Source organism: Silene latifolia, chromosome 8 (genome assembly GCF_048544455.1).
Source record: "Silene latifolia isolate original U9 population chromosome 8, ASM4854445v1, whole genome shotgun sequence".
NCBI classification, from domain to species: Eukaryota; Viridiplantae; Streptophyta; class Magnoliopsida; order Caryophyllales; family Caryophyllaceae; genus Silene; species Silene latifolia.
In genome coordinates, this window is record NC_133533.1 from 13,905,294 (window position 1) to 13,931,766 (window position 26,473).

The following is a 26,473-nucleotide window of genomic DNA, read 5'->3' on the forward strand; positions in this document are numbered from 1 at the left end:
TTACATACATTTTTAAAGCGCAATACAACTTAACAAAAACAAAGCGCAATAATCACGTTGATGATTCGCGTATGTGAATGACTAAAACATTGTAAAACGCAATAAAAATTAACAGACACAAAACGCACAGATCATTTTGCATTAATTAGATCTGTATTTAACAGATCCACTATATTACGAAACAAAATGCAATAAATATTAAGAAAACTCGATTTTATATTGTTAACAGCATGTGTATCTTAAAAACTCATAGATCTAATAAAAAGTATTTTAAATAAGCAACCAGTGATATTGATCTTAAAAAAAAAAATCTATGTCGAATTTATAATTACCATTAACTCATAAAATTGATAGATCTAAGATTATAAACAAGCATTTTAAAAAAATCGAATATAATTTGAAATCAATGTATTAATCGGCGGAAACAACATCATACAATACAGTCAAAGTGAACTTACCATGATACAGCATCTTCAAAAAACGCTCCTAACAACAACATTTCGACCTTCACCATCTTGATGACCGTCTGCATGCGGGAAGAAGAGGTAGGAGAATGAAGAGTGGGTAGTCTGAATTAGGGATAACGAGGGAGGAGATGGGAGGGTGTAATTTTTAGTGAGAAAAGAATGGTTTTTAGTCAGAGAAGTAAGAGAGAGGGAGAGAAAGACGGAGGGTTATAATGGATTAAGACGGAATATTAAGGTTTCATTTGTGGGGAGGGGTATATATAGTAGGGGATATTATTAGGGTATTTTATGATGTTGGGCTGGAGTGAATTGTACAAAGGTTGACCCAAATTCTATGTTGTCAACCCAAAGTTTATACCGTGTGGGTTGGTATTACGGTCTTTTAGGTAGTTGGGCTGGACGGGAATAAAAGAAATGTTGAGCCCAAATTTCGTCATTCTCAGCCCATTTGTGATATCGTTTGGCCTTTTCATTTTCTTCGAGATGTTCAGTGCAAATTAGGTCGTTCTCAGCCCATATGTGATATCGTTTGGCCTTTTAATTTTATTCGAGATGTGTTTACATACAGTCCACGTTGTTTACGGTTTCAAAATGTACAATAAAATATAACGTTTGACATAATTTGTCTTTGTCGTTATGGTTTACCAATATAGGTGTTCGGATATCAGAAAGAAACTTGATGATTATGGACAATACGCCACAACCAATGTCAAATCCTCGAGTACCGCTATCTGACATTACCAACGGTACTTCTTTATTTTTAATTGTTAATATTTTACTACATATATTCAATTTTTTACATTTTTATTTTAATCCTGTTTCATTTGTTCTTTTTAGAAAATTATAATAAGTCATTACCAATTGTGAAAATTTCAGTTTCTCATACCCCGTGTCATCGAAGCAGCAGAAGAACTACAAGTGAACATATAGCGATAACAAACCCGTCAAGTAATGTTTTTAATGATCCTCCTCTATCATATTCCAACACTCTTATTGTAACGCCTAATAAGTTAAGGGCAAGAACGACAAGAGAAAAAAGACAGTCGCGATTCTCTAAGAAACGTGCTGGTGACGTTCATAGTGACGTTTCTCAAAATACGGTCAATTTTACACGAGCAACCTCCAACGTGACAAGTATATATCTATATTTAATTTTTTACATTTAACATGTATTAACGTTTGTGAACGTCTTAATTTTAATTAAAAACGTTGTGTAGAACTTATATGTAGTCCGACCGATGTTGTTGAGCGCTTAGTGAGAGATCTATGTACTGAATATGGTGAAGCTTTCAATGAAGTGATTCCGTCTGTAAACCGAATTGAACAAACATTCGGTAGTTGTGTTTTAAATGCATCCTATTCACATGGCGAATCTTCGAGGACTCAGCAAAATACTTCCGTGCCGTTAAATAATGATGGTTAGTTCATTCATATGACTTTTTATTTTTTAATTTGAATTGCAACATGCTTTGGTTATTGTAGTCTAATTTTTATGTCTTAATTTATGAATTTTGTTTTGAAAACTGTTTCGCATGGGAAGGATATTGGGACTGTGGTGATGCAGAATATGAGTGCGACAAATGTCACGCGTTGATGTGGTTTGAGGAGAGAAAAGATAAAAGACGTGGTACAAGACGTCCTAAGTTCTCACTTTGTTGTTCTGATGGAAAAGTTGAACTCGCATTTCTACAAAGCACTTTGAACTTATAAAGTCGTTGTTGACCGGTCAGCATCAATTTAGCAATCATTATAGAGAAAACATTAGAGCTTATAACTCAATGTTCTCATTCACTTCTATGGGCGGTAAAATCGATCATTCCATCAATCAAGGTAAAAGGACCGTATACCTTTAGGATGAGAGGTCAAAATTGCCATCGGATAGGGACTTTGGTACCGACCGGAGATGCAAGGCCAAAGTTCTGTCAACTTTACATATATGACACGGAAGAGGAAGTTCAAAATCGAAAAAATGCCATTAGGTAAATATATTTTCTTTCCGTAATAAATTTTTTTTGTATAATATTTTTTTTCGTAGGCAATAATTTTATTTTTAATTGTAGTCCATGGGATCCATCAAGGTTCAATGACGAGTTAATACGATTGTTGGAAAATATGATTGACTCGCACAATACAATTGCAAAGACATTTAGGAAGGTTAGGGATAAACTGACTGAAAATATAGACAGTGGAGTGAGTATCAAACTGATTTCAAGGAGATCAAGTGATGGAAGAACTTACAATCTTCCAACAGTTTCAGAGGTAGCGGCTTTAATTGAGGGTGGTATTGGTCCACATATGGAGAAGCGAGATATTATTGTGAGAAGGTCGTGCGGTGGTTTACAACAGATATCTGAGTTGCACCCTTTATACACCCCCTTACAATATCCTTCGTTAATTCCATCCGGAGAAGATGGGTATAGGCCAGGTATCCTACATAGTGCTTCTTCTATTGGTGTTAGCACGAGTGACCAACCACGTGAAGAAACAACGTGTAGGGAGTGGTTTGCTTATCATCTTATAGAGAGACCACCAGATGTTGAATTTCCAACGATCTTATTATCTGGTAAGGCATTCCACCAATTTTTAGTTGATTGTTATATGTTGGTCGAATCGCATAGGCTGAATTTCATTCGTTTTAACCAAGATCGACTTAGAGTTGATAATTATAAGAACCTCTCAAATGCTATTGGAAGAGGAGATGTTGAGCCATCTTCGGCGAGTACTCGGTTTATCGTGCCTTCTTCTTTCCCCGGAGGTGACAACTGGAAAAAAACAATTTCCTTGATACCGTGACTATTTGTAAGTGGTTTGGTTATCCAGATTTATTCATCACTTTCACCTGTAATCCAAAATGGCCGGAAATAGTACGATTTGTTTCTAAAAGAGGATTGCGACCCGAGGACCGTCCAGATATTGTCTGTCGCGTCTTTAAAATGAAGCTCGATGAGTTGATTAGGGACTTAAAGGATCGACATATTTTTGGAAGAGCGCGAGGAGGTACTACCAATTGCTAATATTTTAACTTAATATATCGTTTCTGACATAGCATTACTGTACAAAAATCTAATGACATTTATGAACGTCTTTTTTGCAGTCATGTATACTATTGAATTTCAAAAACGTGGACTCCCTCATGCCCATATAGTATTGTTCCTACATCGGGAGGACAAATTTCCTACAGCCGCAGATGTCGACAAAATCATTTCCGCGGAGATTCCTGATCCGACTACAGATCCCGTCTTACATAGTGTTGTTTGCGAGTATATGCTTCATGGACTGTGTGGTAAAGCAAAGCCCTCATGTCCGTGTATGGTCGGAGACAAGTGCTCAAAATATTACCCAAAGCCATGCACCGAGAGAACAACGGTTGATGGTGATGTGTACCCTATATACAAGAGAAGCAAGAAACGAGTTACGGTGATTAAAGATGATGTGCCCCTGGGAAATGATTTTGTCATTCCATATAACTCTCACTTGTTGTTGAAATATTGGGCTCATATCAATGTCGAATGGTGTAATCAATCTAGATCCATAAAGTACCTATTTAAGTACATTAACAAGGGCTCTGATCGAGTTACCATGCATTCGTCTTACACACGACGTAATGAGGAGGACCCTGGTCGATTTGATGAGATTAAGAGGTTTTACGATTGTCCATATCTCTCTGCATGTGAAGTCGCTTGGAGAATTTTTGGGTTTGATATCCACTACAAAACTCCTGCTGTTGAAAGGCTACAACACCATCATCCTGACAAGCAACCTATTGTCTTCCACGATGATGATTGGGTTGATGAGGTCGTAGAAAATACTTCGCTCGGGGTGTCACAATTTCTTAATTGGATGGGCTGTAATAATTCGACAGTAGAAGAGATGCAGGTTGCTAAAGAATTATTGTACTGTGAATTTCCAACCAAATTTGTTTGGAAAAAGAAACTTCGTCAATGGAGCCTTAGGAAAAAAGGATTTACAATTGGTAGGTTGGTTCACAATCCCCCGCAATGTGGTGAGTTGTATTTCATGAGAGTAATGTTGAATCACGTTAAGGGACCAAAATGTTTTGAGGATATTAGGACTGTGAATCATTTTGTTCATCTGACATTTAGAGAAGCATGTTATGCATTGGGATTAATTGGTGATGATCGAGAGTATATTTCAGCTATCAACGAAGCAGCTGATTGGGGGTCTGGTTTCTACTTGAGAAATTTGTTCGCGACGTTATTATTTTGTGGCACTTTGTCTATGCTGAGCAAAGTCTGGGACGAAACTTGGCAACTGCTATCGGACGACATCCTTCATAGGCAACGCACTGTTCTTAACAATCAAGGTGTGTCTTCATTTAATAGTAAACATTTACCGCTATTTTAATTAGAACAACTTTAAAACAATTCTTCATATTTCGCATTCTTACCTTCATCTATTCTATGAATTTATTGCTGCAGTATATAAAATCACATAGATAATATTGCAACTTTTTTAACCACAGATTTACAGCTTACCGATGAAGAGTTGCAAAATTATGCACTTATTAATATTGAAAATTCTCTTCAAATAAATGGTAGTTCACTTCGTCGATTTGAGGGAATGCCGTTCCCGGACATGTCTGCAACGACACATCATCGAAATAGTTTAGTCATGGATGCGTTGTCGTATGATAGACAGTCCTTGAGTGAAGAACATGAGATAATTCAATTATCTTCAATGACTGACGAGCAGAGGTTGGTGTATAATGAAGTTATGGAAGCAGCTTTAAATAACAAAGGAGGGGTGTTCTTCGTTTATGGATATGGTGGAACTGGGAAAACTTTCCTTTGGAGAGCTTTGTGTGCCTGTTTCAGGAGTAAGGGCGATATTGTTGTGGCTGTTGCGTCAAGTGGAATTGCAGCAACATTGATACCAGGTGGTGTAACAGCTCATTCCAGGTTTGGAATTTCCATTAATGTAACGGAGGATTCCATATGCTCCCGAATTAAGCCCGGCAGTGATTTAGCTGAACTTTTGATACGTGCTAAACTCATAATATGGGATGAAGCACCGATGACTCATAGGCATTGCTTTGAGGCCCTTGATAAAAGTTTAAAAGTTGTATTGCGTGTTTTGGACGTGGGAAATGCTGAACTGCCGTTTGGTGGGAAAGTTGTGGTGTTCGGGGGTGATTTTAGACAGACATTACCGGTTGTTTCAAAAGGAAGTAGAGCAGATGTTGTGGCTGCATCCCTGTGTTCATCGTATTTATGGCCTTTCTGGAAGGTATATATATTTCTTTCTTTAAATATCAATATTACCGTTTTATGTAAGTCTTACTTAAATTGTTTTTGTCGTACTGTATTTAAATAATTTAAAACGTATACCACGTTTAGGTACTTAGATTGACCAAAAATATGCGATTGCAAGTTGGTAGTTCAACTGACAATGTTGAGGAGTTACGAAAATTCTCCGAATGGCTCTTGGATATTGGAGATGGTATAGCAGGCGGTGAAAATGATGGAGAAGTTGATCTAGAATTACCAGCCGACTTACTAATTCAGGATGTGACGAATCCTATTAAGACATTAGTAGATGTCACTTATCCGGATCTGCTAGCACAATTGTGGAATCCGGAATATCTCCAACAAAGGGCAATCCTGGCCCCTACTCACGAGATTGTTGAATCAGTAAATGAATATGTTTTGTCACTTATTAAAAAGGATGAGAGAATGTATTTAAGCTCCGATGAGGTGTGTAGTGATGACAGAAGTACAGGTGACGGTGACATTCACTCTACTGAATTCCTCAACAATATTAAATGTGCCGGATTCCCGAATCACCAATTGAAGTTGAAGGTCGGTGCTATGGTGATGCTTCTGCAAAACATTGATCAATCACGTGGGTTGTGTAACGGCACGAGACTAATTGTGACTGATCTGGGGCACGCGTGATAAGATGTACTGTCTTAACTGGTAGTTATAAATTTGATAAAGTGCATATTGCTCGACTAACACTTACTCCATCGGATACGAGTAGATTTCCGGTACGTTTCAGTAGAAGAAAATTCCCTATCGCTGTTTTTTTGCAATGACGATAACAAGAGTCAAGGACAGTCTTTATCTCAGGTCAGCATCTATCTTCCAAGACCAGTGTTTAGTCATGGCCAGCTTTATGTCGCACTTTCCAGGGTCACCCGAAAAGAAGGCTTGAAACTTTTAATCTGTGACTCAGATATGCGTACTTCTACTACGACAACTAATGTAGTGTATCATGAAATTTTTCAATTTTTAGAATAACTTGCATATGTTAAAGTAGATTATTAGATTATATTTCTTTTATCCGAATATAAAGTTTTTTATGTATGCATTTTTTTTTACAATAGTAGATTACGTTATTTCCTTATAAACCAGTGCATGTGAACACATGTTTGTATCAAATTTAAACATTAATTATGTACATCGTTGATTTAGACCTATTAGATAGGTACAATAGAAATGCAAAAATAAATATACATTAAAAAAATATTCATTCTGACCCAAATACATACCCGTGCAATTTTGCACGGGTTTAAAACTAGTAAATTGAAGAAAAATCAATAAAAATAAACTAATGCGAAAATAGAAAAGATAATAGTGTTTTAATAATATAAAATGAATGGTGTACCGGATAAATATAGAACACTAAGTAGTATCCCGCGCTTCGCGCGACCTGTTTTAAAATTTTATTATTATAATTGAAGAAAAATAAAATAATTTATATATGACCTTAATATTTTTACTTATAAATAAAAATAAATTAATTTTTTTAGGTTAAATTTGTTTTAAAATAAAATATATACAATTGCCACTAAAATAAAAATAAAACATATTTATTTTGAGTTTTTTACCCACTAAAACTCATACAAAGTATTTGCATTTTTTTTTTAAAGTAAAATCATTAATATTAACCAACAAGACAATCAACTATCTCGGGCAACAACTACTATCGGTAAAATATTATATGGATGTTAATTAATATTTATAATTGTGAACACCGCTTAAAATGGTAAAAAAAATTCCACAACAATTAAAGGAGAATCAAATTTGAAACCCGTGCAACGCACGGGCACAAAATCTAATCAACAATAAATAAATGATTGGGACCGAGGGAGTAGTGGATAAGTATAAACCCTTTATTTTGTTGATCTTTGAAATGGGTTTTTTGTCTAACATCTGATTTAATCATTGATAGTAATCGCTTGAGAATCATGGAATTAATGCCCCAGAAGCGTAAGCATTCGCCAGAGGATGATGTCCTCCGAGATAGATTGAGTGAATTGCCAGATGAAGTAATTGTCCACATTCTTTCACTTATGCCCACTTTATATGCTGTCAGAACCGTTTTATTTTGTCGATTCGGAAACCTTTGGACTTTGGTTCATACTCTTTGGTTTGATGATTGTCATTTTCTTAATGACATGTTTCCTGATGGTCGATGGAAAACTAATACTGTTAAGTGTGGACGGTTTGGTGTTTTAGTCCGCAATGTGTTGATGCTACATAAAAGACTCTCCATTGATAAGTTTAGTCTTTCTGTTCAGTTCAATTATCATAAGTAAAACGTCAACATTGCTGATGATGTAAAAATGTGGTTGAGATTTGCTTTGGATAGACACGCAAAGAAGTTTTTATTCTATGCTAATTCTACACGCCAGTTTATGGAAGACTATTCGGTCTTGCCAAATCTCACGAGTCAATCTCTTGTTACACTTTTACTCAGTGGTTGCAGAATCGATAGCCAACTTCATGTTAACTTGAGATCTCTGAACAGGCTAGAGCTTGGTCAAATTAGTATGTCTGATAAGGCATTTCAACAATTTGTATCCGGGTGCCCTTTCTTGCGTAAGCTGGTTGTTGTGAGACCATATTTGATGAAAAAACTGAGTTTTAGTGCTCCTAACATTGATAGATTATATCTTCTTACAAGTCCTGACGACAAACGGGAACCTTTTTTGCTTGATTGCCCAAACCTTAAAAGTTATATTAAAAGGGTAACCTTAAAATATCGATAATATCGTGATTGGAGAGAATCATTTGCGTTAGACAATAAATGCTTAACATCTATAAAATTATATTAAAAGGGTAACCTTAAAATGCCACGTAGACAAAGCCACATAGGTGAAGAAAAAGCCACGCGTGCATTACGAATGCCACATCTATAAATCTATATAATCTATACTATATAGTTAAAAGGCAACTTAATACATTTATTTTTTTGCCATATAGGATTATCATAATTAAATTCTATTAATTTATATGGTTAATATTAAGGCTACTTTAATAAATTTATTAAAACTCATTATAAGGTTTAGTAATATTTTTTTGGGTGGAAACCATAAGATCATGATTTAAATTATAAAAATAAATTAAGAATTTAGTCTCATCATTTAAATCATTGAATTTGTTCATCTAACTCCTCCTTTATTATAAATATAGTAGCTAAAAGGTCTTATATAGTAAATAAAAAATCTAATAATTTGGATTATAAAGCTACTAATATCTACAAATTTATAAATATAATTAAAAGGAAAACCAAAATATCTATCATCATCAATATGTCATATTTTAATTGCATATACAAGATAACTTTTTAAACGACTTTCACGCAAAGTGGAATTTGTAATAATAATAATAATAATAATAATAATAATAATAATAATAATAATAATAATAATAATAATAATAATAATAATAATAATAATAATAATAATAATAATAATAATAATAATAACAATAGCAATAACAATAGCAATAACAATAGCAATAACAATAGCAATAACAATAACAATAACAATAACAATAACAATGACAATAACAATGACAATGACAATGACAATGACAATGACAATGACAATGACAATGACAATGACAATGACAATGACAATGACAATGACAATGACAATGACAATGACAATGACAATGACAATGACAATGACAATGACAATGACAATGACAATAACAATAATAATAATAATAATAATAATAATAATAATAATAATAATAATAATAATAATAATAATAATAATAATAATAATAATAATAATAATAATAATAATAATAATAATAATACTAATAATAATAATAATAATAATAATGCAAACCTTTTACATACCATTTCTCATTTTTCCATATTTATGTTTATATTAAACTTCATAATAATGAAAAATAGATGCTCAAAAGTCATGAACTTGATCTTTATTTATACCTATATTAAATTTGATAAAGATGAAAAAATAATATTTAATAGCCATAAAACGCATCCTCAATTGTTTATATATTTTTTATGGAAGGCAAAATTTGTAAGCAAAATTTTTTTTATCTCTATCGTTAGTAGAATGGTATGCGTCACCGATATTATTAACTATTTTTTTTATTTTTTTTATGGAAGTTTTATTGGGTTATGAAGTGTTCATCACATTTTCAATTTCGCGTATGTGTTTGTTTTGTTCTCATTTAGGTGCTATCAAGATTATTTATTGTGTAAAGCTCTTCCAAGGTAAATATACTTACATCTCTACGATTTGATTATCACTCCCTCTTTTTTTCATTACTTAAGTTGAAACTAAGTTAATAACGATAATATTGCATAAAACAAATTCCACTATTATTGTGTTACTTTTTTTAATAGGTATGATTTATTGAAGAAAGAAGATTATAAGGAGAAGTGAAATACTAAGATTGCTTAAACAACTATATTTTACATACTAACTAAAGATTGGTGACATCAACGTGGAATCGTGGATGATTAATAATTTTTTGAGCATTTATTATATATATTTTGAAATATCACAAAAATTTCGGAGAGACGGTCTCTCAATAGCGTTATTAAGAGACCTCTCACATGATGGGGTGAGGGACCCACTGAATTTCTTTTTTCCCTATTATGTCTCCCACTAAATTAGTGGGAGACGGTCTCTCATAAGACCTACTGTTGAAATATATGGCTAAAAGGTGGAAAATATGAGGGTTTAACATAGCATTTTTTGTATAATATTGTTTAATAAGTGAAGTATTCGACAATAATGATCCAATTGTTGTTCAAGTTGTTGCTGCTTTAAAATTTATAGTTCCACAATTTATTATTGTATTAGCTTCAATTTTATGGGGGTATGAAATGTTAGTTTTGTCATAACATCTCTAATTGTGTGTTTTATTTTATTTTCAGAATTGTTGATAAAATTTTGATATCTAATTTGTGAGGGTGCTCTATCTTTGGGGATCTTTGTTTGATAATATTGTTTTGTTTAATTTGATTATATGAATACTTATATTATTAATTCATTTTAGCTTGCATAAGTTACTTTAGTTTTGATAGGGGTATCTTAGTATATCTAATTTATGACATTGTAATTTATGATAAACTGTTGTATGAAAGACTAATTGAATTTATACAACCCTTAAAACATGAAAATCGTAAATTGAATGGATCGTAGTATGTTATTGTATTAAATCACTAAAGAATTACACTAGAAACAGAACAACCCGTGAATTTCGTGGGTCACAAAACTAGTTGTTTAATTATAAGCAATTTGTACATAATAATAATAATTAACAATGTTATATCATCTATTTTTACTGTTAGGAAATAGGCTTGATATGGAAATATAAGTCTAGAGTTCTAGACAAAGTAGGATATTCGTTTCTGATATTTTGTTAGTTCTTAATTAATATTGCATATTATTTAGGAATATTTTCCTATTGGAAAAATAGAGATAAGATATTAGAAAGTTTATTTATTTCCTAATAGAATTAGGAAGGTAGACTCTTTTTTGGTAAGGAGAATATTTGTACTACCCTATAAATAGGGTGGGATAGGTTGCTCATAATTGTACCCAAGAATTGTGAGAGAGAGCCTAGTAGTCATATTTGAGAGTTCTCAAAGTTGTAGTGTTACAAAGAGTTCTTTGTAAGTGGCCTTGTTGATTAATACAATAAGGGTGTGGGAGAATTCTTCCACTAAAATCGTGTGTGCCTTTTCCATACTTTGTTTTTATTTACCACTTAATACCTAACAAATTGGCATCCGAGCTAGGTTGAATATTCCGCTGCGATGGAGAAAATATTAGGTGGTAAGTTTGAGATGTCGTTGTTCAACGGTAAGAACAACTTCGCGTTATGGAAAAGCATGGTGAAAGATATCCTCATACAGCAAGGGTTACACCAGATCCTTGAGGACAAGAAGCCCAAAGATCTAGAAGATTCCAAGTGGAATGAGATGAAACTACGAGCAGTTTCAACTATTCGGTTAGCCCTTTCATCAGAAATCAAGTATAGCGTTCTTGATGAAGACAATCCGAAGAGTTTGTGGACAAAACTAGGGAACATATACAATGCGAAGTCCCTAGCAAATAAATTGTTTTTGAAGAAAGACTTGTTTGAGCTCGAGATGGAAGAGAACGGCGATTTGCGGGATCATCTTAGCAAGTTTAATGGCCTGATCACCCATTTGGCTAGTTTAGATGAGACATTCAAGGAGGAAGATAAGGCGATAATGTTGTTGGCATCTCTACCAAATACTAATCATTATAGTAACGTGATTACTAGTTTGTTAGTGGGAAGGACAACTTTAACCTTGGATGAAACTGTCGTTGTTCTATTCGAGGCGGACAAGTTGTCAAAGCAGGGCTCAAGTTCGAGCACTTCGGAGGTAGGTGGTGCACTAGTAGCTGACGGTAGTGACGGTAGATCTTCAAAAAAGGGCGGGCGCCGTAAGGTGAAGTGTCACTATTGCAAGGAACTTGGACATATTCAATATGAGTGTCCCCAAGTGAAGGAGGACTTAAAATTATTGAAGGAGTCTAAGGAGAAAGGAGTTGCAGCTGTGGCGGTCGAGTGTGAGGATGGTGAATTGCTCTTGGTACAAGAGAAGTGTGAGGCTAAGGGAGAGTGGATCTTAGACTCCGGGTGCTCATATCATATTTGTACAAAGAAGGAAAGTTTTTCTTCTTATGAAAAGTGTGAGGGGAAGTTCATAACTTTACCTACTGGAGAAAAGGTGAAGATTGAAGGAGTCGGAGAGGTCAAGATAAAGCTTCCTTACAATCAAATACTCCATCTAGCTGAGGTTAGACATGTGTCTAAGTTAAGCCAGAACTTAATCTCAATAGGGAGATTAGATACACTTGGGTACAACGTTCATGTAGGGGACTGAAGGATTATGGTCACTAATGGGTTCTCGGTGGCTATAGTAGGAAGAAGAAACAAGAGAAACCTCTATGAGCTCGAGCATTGTGGAGAGGTTTGTGTTTCAGGGGAGGCTTTGCTAGGACGAGTTCGTCACGGTGAAGTTGTTCGTCATTAATCAAGGTTGACTAACATATTAAGCCTATGGGGAGGTTTGTTAGGAAATAGGCTTGATATGGAAATATAAGTCTAGAGTTCTAGACAAAGTAGGATATTCGTTTCTGATATTTTGTTAGTTCTTAATTAATATTGCATATTATTTAGGAATATTTTCCTATTGGAAAAATAGAGATAAGATATTAGAAAGTTTATTTATTTCCTAATAGAATTAGGAAGGTAGACGCTTTTTTGGTAAGGAGAATATTTGTACTACCCTATAAATAGGGTGGGATAGGTTGCTCATAATTGTACCCAAGAATTGTGAGAGAGAGCCTAGTAGTCATATTTGAGAGTTCTCAAAGTTGTAGTGTTACAAAGAGTTCTTTGTAAGTGGCCTTGTTGATTAATACAATAAGGGTGTGGGAGAGTTCTTCCACTAAAATCGTGTGTGCCTTTTCCATACTTTGTTTTTATTTACCACTTAATACCTAACATTTACAATTTTATCGTAATCATAAAATTTGTATAATTATTTGTATATATTATTTATATATGCCCGTGTAATTTTACACGGGTTCTAAGCTAATATTATACTCCCTCCTATTCCACATAATTGTCCCATTTAGAGGATGGCACAAGAATTAAGGAGGGTAGTATAATAATGAAAAGTAATGCTTGGGGGTAGGATGTTTGGATGAAGGGTATTATGATTATGATGAGTAATGAATTAATTAAGAGGGTAATTACTCCCTCCTTTTTTACACACCAAAATTTGTTTCCCTCCAAATTCATAAACACAGTGTTGATACAATGACGGTTTTGCGTACATACACTCAGTTTTGCGTAGAAATTAAATTACATGAACTTAAATTATTACACATTCTAAATTGTAATTAAATTACATAATTAAATTACATTAACTTAAAACAAAATTACATTAAACTCTAAATTAACATTAAATTACACAAAAACTTTAGATTAAATTACAAGCACAGTGAAGATCAAAATAGAAGGATGGACTTCAGATTAACTTTCGATTTTCTTCATCTGATCTTGATTAGCCCATATCAGTTGTTCCATAAACCAAGATAACCCAAATTGTCAGTCCAAGTGTTAAAATATCCAACTCACCAATATTGCAATTTGACACCAAAAATCAAATTTGGAGCCAAAAATACAAACAGGTTTCAGTACAGCGCCAAAACCAAATTGCCAAAAATACAAAGAGGTTTTATTATGGCGCCAAAACCAAATTCTCAAAAGAGTGCAAAGTTCTTTGTTCTATAAATAGAAGGTGTATTTATTAGGGTTCATTCAATTACTTCAGTCCAAAAAACCACTTTGAAACAAACATCTTACAAACAAAAAAATCAAAAAAAGTAATCAATGAAGAATCTCACAAACTTAGAAAGATCAAAAATTAATGAAACATTATTGGAAAACAGCATTAATGGAAAACCAAGGTACGGCATTATCAATATAGTTGCAGCAAGGTTTTCAGTGGACAGGAAAACCATACAAAGGTTATGGAAATCAGCAGAGTTACAAAGAAATGCAAATATACCCGTCAATGTGAGCAGCAAGAAGAAAGGAAGCAAGAAAGTAGGGAGGGTGGTGTTAGATGAAGAAAAGCTGAAGTCAATTGATCTTCTAAAAAGGACAACACAACACTCACTTGCTGAAAATTTAGGGGTGAGTCAGTCAACAGTTTCAAGATGGGTTATGTCAAAGAAGATCAGGTCACACACAAATGCACTCAAACCAGGTTTGACTGATAAAAACAAACTTGCTAGATTAATTTTCAGTCTACAACATTTAGATTATCATCAACTAACTAAAAGAGTGGTTTTCAAAGATCAAAGCAATATCATACATATGGATGAGAAATGGTTTTCTAAAACTAAACCTACTACAAGATTTTACTTGGCTAAGGGTGAAACAGATCCTCATAGGTGTGTGCAGTCAAAAAGTTTCATAGAAAAAGTAATGTTTATGTCTGCTGTAGGAAGACCAAAGTATGGGTCAAATGGTGATCTTATTTTTGATGGAAAGATAGGTATTTGGCCCTTTGTTATACAAGTACCAGCACAAAGAAATTCCAAAAACAGGCCAATGGGTACATTAGAAACAAAATGCATTGAGTCTATAAACAAACAAGTAACCAAAGATATGATTCTAAACTGTGTGTTGCCAGCAATAAAGGCCAAATGGCCTTCTAATCTGAGTAAGCGCATAATTATTCAACAAGATAATGCTCGCCCACATTTTAGCAATGATGATCCAGATTTTAGAAAGGCAAAGAACATCGGATGGTGGCGATTGAGTTGGCTTATCAAACACCCAATTCACCAGACTTGAATGTCTTGGATTTGGGGTTTTTTAGGTCAATCCAATCTCTCCAACAAAAAAAAAAGGCAATCAAGTTGGATGAGCTTATTCATAACACAGTCCAGGCATATGAAGAACAAGATGTTCTTAAACTTAATTATGTGTGGATAACATTGCAGGCATGTATGCTTGAAATAATGAAAAGAAAAGGTGGCATAGATTACCCTGTGCCACATATGCACAAAACAAAACTAGTCATGCAAATGGTTTATTGCACGAATATTTGAATGCTAACATTGATTTAGTGAAAGAATGCATACAATATGTACAGAATGTTGGTGATCCAAGCACTATAAGTGAATTAGTGAATTCACTTCACATAATAACAGAGAATGCAGAAAATACAGCAGGTACCAGTGGCACCAGTAATGAACCAACAGGGGACACTGAGCCTGTTGGCAGCATTACTGAAGCAGGTGAAGGTAGTAATGAACCAACATTGGGGATTTATCCCCCTGTTGGTAGCATTACTGCTTGGTTTTTAGATTTATGTGCAAGGGAATGAAGAAGCATATATAAACATCATCAGTATGAAAGATTTTGGACAGTTACAACTTAGCAAAGACTGGATATCTTATCAAAGTCACCATTTTCGCAGATAAAGTTGGCAGCAAGGACAACAAACAATCAAGAAGCAAGCCACAGTGAAGCATTTTGTTTAGTCTGTATTTGGTTTTGTTGAAGAACTTTGCAACTCTTTTGTACTATTCAGTCTTTGCCACTAAGGATATTAACTTCAGACATGAGCAATTGAGTACAATTAGCTTTAGTAAACAACACTGTTGTCCATACACAGCCTCATCACTACAAATGGTGGTGGCATTGTATATGAACAACAACTTATCAGGCAATCAACTACCCTCAACATTAGAGATCATCGGGTAGATCAAATTAGAAGAAACAGACATTATATAACCACCAGCAATCATCACCAGTCCAAAAAAAAAATCAATGTAAAAAATTTAAGGAACAAGAAATCAACCTCCTAACGATTCGTCTTCGTCTGCAGGACCAAAACCAGGCCAATATTTAGAAAGCTCTCCCAGAAACCACTTTGTAATAACCGGATTTTTTCGTATGGACACCGGATCTAATTCCCCATCGGAATTACAGACAACATCAGAGTTACATGCAACATCATCTCTTTTCTCCCTTGCACTCTCTTCCTTTTCATACTCCAAAAAAATCCCAAATTCAGGCCATGATATACATAGGTCTTCCATAAACATTAATCTGGTCTAACCAGATTGACGACTTGCTAACCAACTCTTCGCCTCCCTCTCATAATCTCCTCTCTTTGAATTAACCGTCATCCTCAAATCCATCTCCTCATCCACGATTGTAAAAGGAGCAATATTTGAGCAACATGCAACAACATCAGACTTACCATCATCAACTCCGTCCCCTTCCATATCCATCTCAGATTCACCACACAAATAATAATCTTCATATTTCTTCTCCATAGCACGAAGATCAATATAAGACCGACTAGATTCAGATTTTTCCATCACAGAGGCACCACCCAGATGAAAATTTCAAAAAAAATCAGATTAATCAAAGGCGATTAAGGAATATTATGAATAATAATCAATGTTTGATGAAGATTAAAAGAGGCGATGAAGTTTTGATGAAGAATGGAAGAGGAGATGATAAATCTGATGATGTTTAGAAGGGAAAACAATGGCGGTTGAGAGAGAAAGAGAGGAAGTGAGAGGCGGAAGAGAGAGAGAGCTAGGGTATTGAGGGGATGGGGACGGGAATATAAGGCGCGAGAGATTAGGGTTAATGGGATTGGGCTGGGTTGGTTTAGCAGGTAAATAGATTAGTGGGCTAGATTAGTGGGCTAGATTAGTGAGTGTTAGGATGGGTTATGGGTAGGTTGATTTGTAAATATTGAAAAGTAACAAGGGTAGTATGGTAATTACGTAAGGAAAAATATGTCCAAAAATAGACAATGGGACAGTTAACTGACTAGACGAAAATGGACAATGGGACTAATATCCAGAATAGGAGGGAGTATGTAATAATTGTCATAAATGTCTTAGGACACAATTCCTTCACCATCGACATGCAGTTGTAGATGATGACGCGGATTAAAGAAGGATAGTGATATGACGTCATCGGGTGACGCTTAAATTGGGTATCACCCTCTCACAACTATTGTTAATTAAAGTGGTCCCTACTCACTCCATGTGAGAGGGTGGCGCCCAAATTAAATGTCACCCGATAACGCTCTTTCATTTTCCATTGAAGAAAGTCAAGAATGCTAAAACTAGTTAGGTAGTTAGTTAGGACGTGGCTTGCATCATGTAATCCATAATGCATGTTAGTGTTGTTCACGTTTGTAAAAGCATATACATGAAGGAAGATAAGAAAGTAATGATATTATGTACTCGTAATTGGGTTCAATTATTCGTGTGGTCTTTGAAACAACAATATAAAACCGTTCTATACAAATGTTATTGTAAATCAAATGATATTTTACCAAAATATCATCCTTTTCTCTACAACAATACAAAGCCGTTTTATATAAATGTTATTATAAAGCAAATTAGTTTACTACAAGCCTAATTCCTTATAAATAAACAATCCTTATAAACAACAACAACAACAACAAAACAAAAAACAAAAATCGTTTGACGATAAATCAAATAAAAAAAATGAAAAAGTTTGTAGCAGTAGTATTTGCAACAACAGCAGCCATGGTGTTCCTTTTCTCTCCTAATGCCTACGGTGGGCGTCTCTTATTACTCAAATCACCGCTTAGGGTGGTACTCGATCTCAACGGGATCCCTCTAAAAGCAAGGCAATCATACACAATGCTCATCAATTCAACCATGGGTTTAGGGGTGACGCAGATAAATGAGAACTGCTCTCTCAACATCGGTCCACAACCCCTCGACAAGGAGAACACCGTGGGAGGAACTCGACTGCTTGGGTTCAAGATCATTGACTTGCGAGCAGCAAGTGAAATGATTTTTGTGGACGCACTTGTGTCTATCGAATTAGCAAAAATGCAGGAACTCGACTGCTTGGGTTCTTCGCCGGTTTGGCAGGTAGTAAATGATGCGGACCATGCGGTTCATACAATAGGGGAAGATAGGTTCATGATAAGTAGGGCTACTGATCAAACATTACCTGAAATTAATGGGGGCCCATCTTATTTGATCAAACATTGTGGTGATCGCAACATGAGTACATGTCAAAATATGATCATGTTTAACGGCTACTACTATTCTGCTGTATCGCCAATTGATTTTTCCAACCGAACACCTGATCTATTTCCTCTTCACGTCCGGTTCCAACCATGGGCAGATCTAAAGGGGGGTGATGGGGTGAACCCACAACTGCATTTTTTACCTTGAAAATGTTCTTAGGAAGGATCGAACCTGCGCCATATTATTTGCAATTTACAATCATTCAACCACCATGACAAAGGGAGTATAATGATATTTTAAAGAAGAGTAATCATATTTAAAAATAAGTACTGCGTATTTCGGCGAGCCTGTCATTATTAAATTTTTTTTTTTTGATGACGAGGAGGTTGGATCCTCCCCGGATACAGGACTCCACCCTGCTAGACGCCTGTACCATGTGAGTTCTTTCCCGCGGGGATTATTCCCTCTCCGGGCGTCAGGTCCCCAGGAAAGTGTTCATCTAGGGAATCGAACCCAGGACCTCGCAATTCCTCCTTAGGAGGCTTTGAGGTTACCCTGGAATTCCACTAGACTCACACATCTTGGGTCTGTCATTATTAAATTGTTTTAGTATTTATCAAGAATTAGTATATTAAATACTGTATAAGTTTTTGTTAATAGGGCCCTATTTTTTAAATATCGCATAAGCCCCCCAAAATGTTAGGGGCTTAATCGAGTAATTATATTTTGGCATTTTTTTTATGTTATAAATTTTACTAAACACCCCCATTTCATAAATCCTACATTCACCACTGATTCCAACCAATCAACTGCTAGTTCAAGTCACTCTTTTTGTGTGTTGCTATTGTATGTCCGGGTTTGGACTCGAGTTTGGTCAAGTTCCGTATACTTTCTTTTCTTGTCGTCCCTTTTAATGTGAAAATATTAACCGTATATTTTGGAATATGGTTAATATTTGTTTCATTGTATATCTTTGATCGTCTTATTTTGTATATCTTTTTGTTTCCTATCTTGTAGGATTAGTTTAGGATGAGATCTTTGACTTAGTTGTTGTAATTGCTATTTAAGCAAAGCTTTGTATTATGTTTTATACAAGTTAACATACGGCTTTCAAGCCTTCTTCTCCATTTCGTTTATTTCACAGTTTATCATGGTAACATCGGAGCAGGTATAATCCTTGTATCCATTTGTTTTCTCTCATATTTCAATTTTCCAATCTCAAAAAAAAAAAAAAAAAAAAAAATCCAGGAACAATATGACAAAGATCGGAGGCGAATCTGGTATGAGCAAAGGGGGGTCTGACCAAACCACGATACCTCTATCTTCCCCATTGTTCCTGCATCCCTCCGATAGTCTGAGTCTCAAATTGACTCAGACGATTTTCAATGGTGACAACTATGTTTTATGGGCTGATGCGGTGCATAACGGACTTGACGCCAAGAACAAGTTGGGTTTCGTTGAAGGCACCGTCCCAAAACCTGAAGGATCAGAGGAAGAGAACTATGAAGTCGTGGCATGACGTCAATGTAATACAATCGTAAAAGCTTGGTTGCGTAACGTTATTGATGAAAAATTGCATCCAAGTATTGCATTCTCAGGCGCCACTGTCATGGAGATCTGGAAGGAATTGAAGGAGCGACATTCCACTGGCAATGCACCTCACGTTCACCAACTCCGGAGTGAATTAACTGAGTGTCGTCAGGGTACTCGTTCCGTGGTTGAATATTACACCCATCTCAAATCTATTTGGGATGGATTAAATAATTACAGTAGAATCCCGGCCTGTAAATGTGGTGCAGCAACAGCCTTCGCAAAAGAAAAGAAGGAGGAAAAGGTGCATCAGTTTATAATGGGGCTCAACACCGCCTTGTACGGTCACCTCCGCTCGAATTTATTAATGGATGACAACCTTGCATCCCTTAGTCGTGCATGTGACACCCCAATACTCCAAGTGCCTTACCAGGATCACTCAGGTATAGGAACGTCACCATCTCGGTTACCCGAGGCAATGATAATCATCAGAAAATAAAGAAACATACTTAAATAGTAAATAACGTTTAACGTGATTACATGCCAAAAACCAAAACTGATAAAGAAATACAAGTTCTCCAAAACTGTCTACTATCAAAAGACTATAAAACTATCAGACACAGCGGAAGACTTCTAAACTGCATCGTGGTGACTCCTCCCAGTTATCCTATACGCATCAGCTCATACCTGCTCAATAACTGCTCACCACCTCCGAATGGATCACCACAGTTTTAAAACATTTAAACGGGGTCGATCGATTACATAAAAACAAATGCCACAAAGAAACAACGTCACAAACAGCTCAAGCAGTTCACACAAATCCCCAGTCTCCATCTCCAAACTCCACACAACTGACTACACACTAAAGTGTGTAGCCCTGCCAGAGTACCCATCGCAACAAGTACTCCACGCCGCCAGTGGAGGACCGCAGCCATACCCACCAAATCCCCGCTCATCTCCATCGAGCGATAAACCCAAGTTCATTAATGTGCACATCCCCTCTGTGACGGGTTCCACAGAGGGCGAATCAAGGGCGTGAAGCCACTCCCGCAAGTGACTCCACTCAGCCAGGGACGCGCCCCAAAGAACACAGACAGTTACACAATCAATCAACAATATACAGCCAACAACCGTCAAAATCAGCCAACAACATAATTAACCAATAATCACAACAACCACCACACATTATGTAGCCAATACTGAGTAGGGAAACCCTACCTGAAATAAGCCATCACAAGACCGTCACAAGTTGCTAATCAAAATGCTCTTCTACGAAATCTCCTCCTATAAACACATATACAATCATGCAAATATGCAGGAACTGGACTGCTTGGGTTCGCCGGTTTGGCAGGTAGTAAATGATGTGGTTCATACCGGGGTACCATAGGGGAAGATAGGTTCATGATAAGTAGGGCTACTGATCAAACATTACCTGAAATTAGTGGCCTATCTTATTTGATGAAACATTGTGATGTCAACATGAGGACATGTCAAAATATGATCATGTACAACGGCTACTACTATGTTGTAAAGCCAATTGATGATTTTTACAACCGAACATTACCTGATCTATTTCCTCTTCACGTACAGTTCCAACCATGGGCGGATCTAAAGGGGGGTGATTGGGTGAATCCGTGAATCCTTATCCCCATTACTCTTGAAAAAAAACAGATATATACTTATTTATGTGTCAATATTTCATCAAATCTTATTTGCAATTTAGAATCATTCAACCACCATGTCAAATGGAGTATAGTGATATTTTAAAGAAGCGTAGTCATATTTAAAAATAAGTACTTCGTATTTCGACGAGCCTGCCATTATTAAATTGTTTTAGTATTTCTCAAAGAATACAACATCTCTAGATTCTTTAATAGAACCAAAACCTGAACCATCTTTTAGAATAAACCTGTAAGCCGCCCTGCTAAAAGCATAACCAATAAATATACCGTCGATTGTTTTTGGTCCAATTTTGCTTCTTTGACATGCAGGTATTCCGATTTTTCCCAAGCACCCCCACACTTTAAGGTAGTTGAGATTAAGCTTGTGGCCTTTCCAGAGCTCATAAGGAGTTGTCTCTAGTTTTTTGTGTGGAACTCTATTAAGTACAAAACAAGCAGAAAGAATGGCCTCGCCCCACATGTTAGTAGGCATACCAGAACTAATAAGCATAGCATTCATCATGCCATTCAAAGATCTATTTTTCCTTTCGGCTATTCCGTTTTGTTGAGGTGTGAATGGGGCGGTGATCTCATGGATAATGACATTTTCTTCACGATATTTTTTAAGTGGATAACCCTCATATTCACCGCCCCTATCAGACCTAACACGTATCATTTTTTGTGACACCCATAAATTTAGCGATAAATAAACACGTAAAATCTACAGAAAAACTGACAGGATATGTTTGTAATTGGTTCAACTAGACAAAACCTGTAATTTTTAAAACTTTCCTAAACCATTCACAAACATCTCCAACTTAAGAGTGCCCAAAACCTGCAAAAGCTAATAAACTAATTTACATAACTATGCTAAAGACAAGGAATTATAGTAATACAACCCAAAGAAAAAGAGGGAGACATATGTCCCTTCAAAATATATACACAACCAAAAGTTAAAAGGTTTACTACAAAAATAGTCAAACTAGGTCCAAGGTTCTTTTGCTCACTAGCTCGTCTGTGACCCCATCTAATCATCATCAACCTGTCGATCGCATTTTATACAAACACGAAAGCCACAATTCAGTGGGGAGTAACTTCGAGTCCTCCCAGCCACGAAATGTCATATTTATTGTAACATGTAGTGTAACATGTAAACAACATGATAAATAATTTAATTATCAAGTATTCTAACATATTAAAACTAGACTGACCAAATTAAACTATCATGTGAAACATATAACAACCAGTAATCCAAACTTTATCAATTGTAACCGGCTTACATCTCACCTATTACAATTCATAAAATCACCATACAAGAAAGGACAATATATCAAAGACAGGCATAAGTTCTTAGTCCCGTCAATAGTCACTCTGTAACTCGAGTCTATACCACGAGGTAGGGAAGGTAATCGAACCGGTATCTTGGCTCAGAGGTTCTATCAAAACATGGCCAAGACACAACACAACCCTAGCCTAAAATCTGCGCAGACCTAGACATGCGGATACACACCACCGCACCCAAGACCCACAATTTTTCTAAAACAAAGTGAGTACCCTAAGGAGTCCACCAAAGGGTTGGCTAGTACTTAAGCTGACCACTTACTATCAAAATAAGTAACGAGGTCATGCCCCAACTTGGATATAATCCCACCAAGTCAGGAACACAAAGGCTATTAAGCAGTGAACATATACTCGTCAAAGACTATAAAGACCTATCTATGACAAACACAACAACCTGCAAGAAATATTCAATACCCATTCCAATTCTAGCAATTTTAACAATATTAAAGGTTTCAGGGAATCTAAGGCCGTTTTTACAATATAAGAAACTATTACATTCAACCAACATCACATGTGAATTAAAAACTTAATAAATGGCCTAAAACAAGAAAAAGGCCGATTATCCAATTCATACAAAATTTCATCCAACCGAATTTTTACCCGCAACCCCAGATCTGCCCGGCGAGTACGGGTTAAATTGCGGTGACCAATCACTCAATTGATCGACATCGAATCGATCAAAGGGACTAAGGCTCGATTTTTCGACAATCATCAAAACATTGCAATTATCGCTATAAAATTCATTTTGAGCCTATTCATTACAATTTCATTTTATAATCTATCCTAACATGTGCTAACTACCAATATAAGCATAATTTTACCAACCTCATTATCTTTACTACTAACATTATTCATTTCCTAAGACTACCCACATGTTACTTTTACTAAACATATCATTAATAAACCCGAAACTACAAGTAATGCATGAAAATCCGCGAAACAAGCAACGGGCCAACCCGGGCCAACCCCAAGGCAGCCATGGGCCTGCCTGGGCCTGCTGGCCGCCACCCCCATCCCTCCATTTCTCCATTTTTGTTCAGTTTAACATCGTCTGAAACATCAATTAATCGTTCCCAATACTAATATGTTAACTTAAACTAACAAAAGACAAGCATTAGACATGCATGCAACCCATTTTATCATGTGAAAATTTACTACTCAAACAAAAATCACAAAAACATACAAAAAGCAAAGAATGTGACGATTATTCGTCGAGTAACTCGAAATATGTTACCTTAAGCTAGAAAATGAGCAATTAGCACCTTGAATACCAAACCCTAATATAAACTAGCCACTATCTTCAACAATATACGAGTCCCCAAACTCGTCTTCCAAATCTTCACCTAAATAAACAATCAAAACACAATAATAAGTATAAAAACCGAAATATGCCCAAATTCGTCTTAAAACAACATCAAGAAAACTGAAATTAAAACATACAAGGAGGTAGATCTCGAAGAGAGGATTCCGAAAATATAAACTTTGCGAAAATCCGACTAGAAACGAGTGAGTTATGGTGAAATTTGGCTTAGAAAGGTAAGAAATGGTGTTTATTTTGTTTTGGAATTGTTAAGAACACTAAGGAAGATGAAGTTGGTAAGAAAAATCAGAAAAAGGAAGGGGAAAGGAGGTGCCGCGGGAAAAGGAAAGGAAAGGAGGAAGGGAGCGGGTTTTTAGTCGGGATTTTACGAGTCGGTTTTGGCTCGTTTCGATAATAATTAGAACCGCTTGTCAATTGCAAATTCCGACAAGACCAAAGTTCTTAAACACGAGATTACAAGAAAATTGAATACTCATACGACCCATTTCCAAAATCGTTTGCCCAATTTTCAATAGAGTTGTCATTTTTCCCCGATATGCCCTTATTTCGAAATAAAAAGTTTTTACACGGTTTAAACTATTTTTAAACATTTCAAAACTATCAAAATAAATACTTTACTTCAAAATATAATAAAATTATATTTCTTTGAATTAATATTACTTCAAATACATTAATATCAATTTTACTTGATTAATAAATTACTTCCGCAAAATAATAATTGTCCGAAATTACGGGGTGTTACATTTTTAGATCTAATTGATTCTCAAATTCAGCTTTATAGATCATGAATTTTTGCTCAGCTTCATCTTGTGACACCCCCATATACCAATTAAGAGCCTTATCAAGACCTTCCCTAGCATATAAGGACATCACCATCTCGGTTGCCCGAGAAAAGTAATCATCAAAGGTCAATAAAAGAACGTTTACAATTATTTTACAAGTGATATAATCAACCTACTAATACAAAAAATACAACTCGTCAAACTATATAAACTACTTCTGTCATTACTCGTGAAGACACATCCCGCCAAGACTCCAGCTACCATCCAAGACATCACCTGCTAAACTGACTGCTCACCATAAGGGATCACGACAGACACAACAAAACAAACAAAAGACAAGCCACACAAGGTCAGTAACTGAAGAAGTATAACAACCACTGATAGAACAATGCAGAAACAAGAACATACGCACAAACCACAACCACTACAACCAACCACCATCACCGACTGTCCACTGGACCAGCCCTGCCAGTGGGGGACCGCAGCCGTTCCCACCTAAGCCCCGCTCATCATACTGAGCGATAACCCTGTCCCATTAATGTGCACATCCCCTCCCGTGGCGGGTTCCACGGAGGGCGAAACTAGGGCGTGAAGCCACTCCCGCAAGTGACTCCACTCAGCCGAGGACGCACCTCGAGAACCACAGACAGTCAATTATAAACAGCTGCACCACAACAACAACCAATAGAACAACACATACCAACCGATTTCCATACACAACCAGCCACACGGATACAACAACAATACAGCAACCGACACACTAGACAACTAACAGAAACTGAGTAGGCGAACCTATCTTTAGCCAACTGCAGCAACTCCTTGATCAATCACATGACATCAACCAAGCAAGCAACCCCTATACAAACCACATAACAGCCTATTACTACCACCACAATCCTACAAGGAACAACAAACTCAAGGATGATGATGATAACATACCTACGCATAGAATATCGGCGTTAAGACCGCTACCCGACTCAAGCAACTTATCCTCAGGGCACTAACATCCTCAAAGGCTCCCATGGAAGGAATTATGGTGAAGGGAAAGGAGGGAGGCGACATCTAGGTCTGAAGGAAAGAGGCGGAAATGATTTGCGATTCTAACAAAACACGATTATAAACCGTCGCTGTAAAGACGCTACTCGATCGAGTAACCAACCTACTCGATCGAGTGGCCCCTACTCGATCGAGTACCCAAGCTACTCGATCGAGTAGCCTCTACTCTATCGAGTACCACCCATCCTCATATACTAACAAGACACTAGGCATCTCTGGCGCGCATTCCTAAGGACCACCACCTGCCCCCAAAGGTCGGTCAACGGGTCCCTAAAAGGGCGGGTATTACACATCTTTTGTACTTAACAAATACACTTTTGTATATCTAGAGAAGTCATCTACAAAAGTGATATAATAACGCTTACCTCCTCGGCTCAATGTGTTTCTGAAATCTCCCAAATCCGAATGGATTAATTCAAGAAGAGTTGAGGCACGATGGACTTGTTTATTAAACGGTGTCTTGGAATGTTTAGCCTCAACACATA

General features: G+C 36.1%; 2 protein-coding genes across 2 annotated transcripts; both read left to right on the forward strand.

Moving 5' to 3' along the window:
* The first annotated feature begins 2,579 nt into the window (after positions 1 to 2,579).
* LOC141594731 (uncharacterized) lies at positions 2,580 to 6,382 on the forward strand. Its single transcript, XM_074414727.1, has 5 exons — positions 2,580 to 3,186; positions 3,288 to 3,464; positions 3,562 to 4,791; positions 4,951 to 5,714; positions 5,825 to 6,382. Exons 1-5 carry the CDS (start codon positions 2,580 to 2,582, stop codon positions 6,380 to 6,382), a joined length of 3,336 nt encoding a protein of 1,111 aa, XP_074270828.1.
* A 7,755-nt stretch (positions 6,383 to 14,137) lies between these two features.
* Positions 14,138 to 15,644, forward strand: LOC141594733 (uncharacterized). Its single transcript, XM_074414728.1, has 3 exons — positions 14,138 to 15,063; positions 15,135 to 15,258; positions 15,411 to 15,644. Exons 1-3 carry the CDS (start codon positions 14,138 to 14,140, stop codon positions 15,642 to 15,644), a joined length of 1,284 nt encoding a protein of 427 aa, XP_074270829.1.
* The last annotated feature ends 10,829 nt before the right edge of the window (positions 15,645 to 26,473 follow it).

Excerpts from the sequence above, each read along its gene's own strand:
- LOC141594733 (XM_074414728.1), top strand. The coding sequence starts at position 14,138 with ATGAAGAATCTCACAAACTTAGAAAGATCAAAAATTAATGAAACATTA. Across the intron at positions 15,064-15,134 it reads AAGGCAAAGAACATCGGATG|GTCAATCCAATCTCTCCAAC; the intron begins GTGGCGATTGAG and ends GGGGTTTTTTAG. Across the intron at positions 15,259-15,410 it reads ATGTGTGGATAACATTGCAG|AATGTTGGTGATCCAAGCAC; the intron begins GCATGTATGCTT and ends CAATATGTACAG.
- LOC141594731 (XM_074414727.1), top strand. The coding sequence starts at position 2,580 with ATGATTGACTCGCACAATACAATTGCAAAGACATTTAGGAAGGTTAGG. Across the intron at positions 3,465-3,561 it reads TTTTGGAAGAGCGCGAGGAG|TCATGTATACTATTGAATTT; the intron begins GTACTACCAATT and ends TCTTTTTTGCAG. Across the intron at positions 5,715-5,824 it reads ATTTATGGCCTTTCTGGAAG|GTACTTAGATTGACCAAAAA; the intron begins GTATATATATTT and ends TACCACGTTTAG.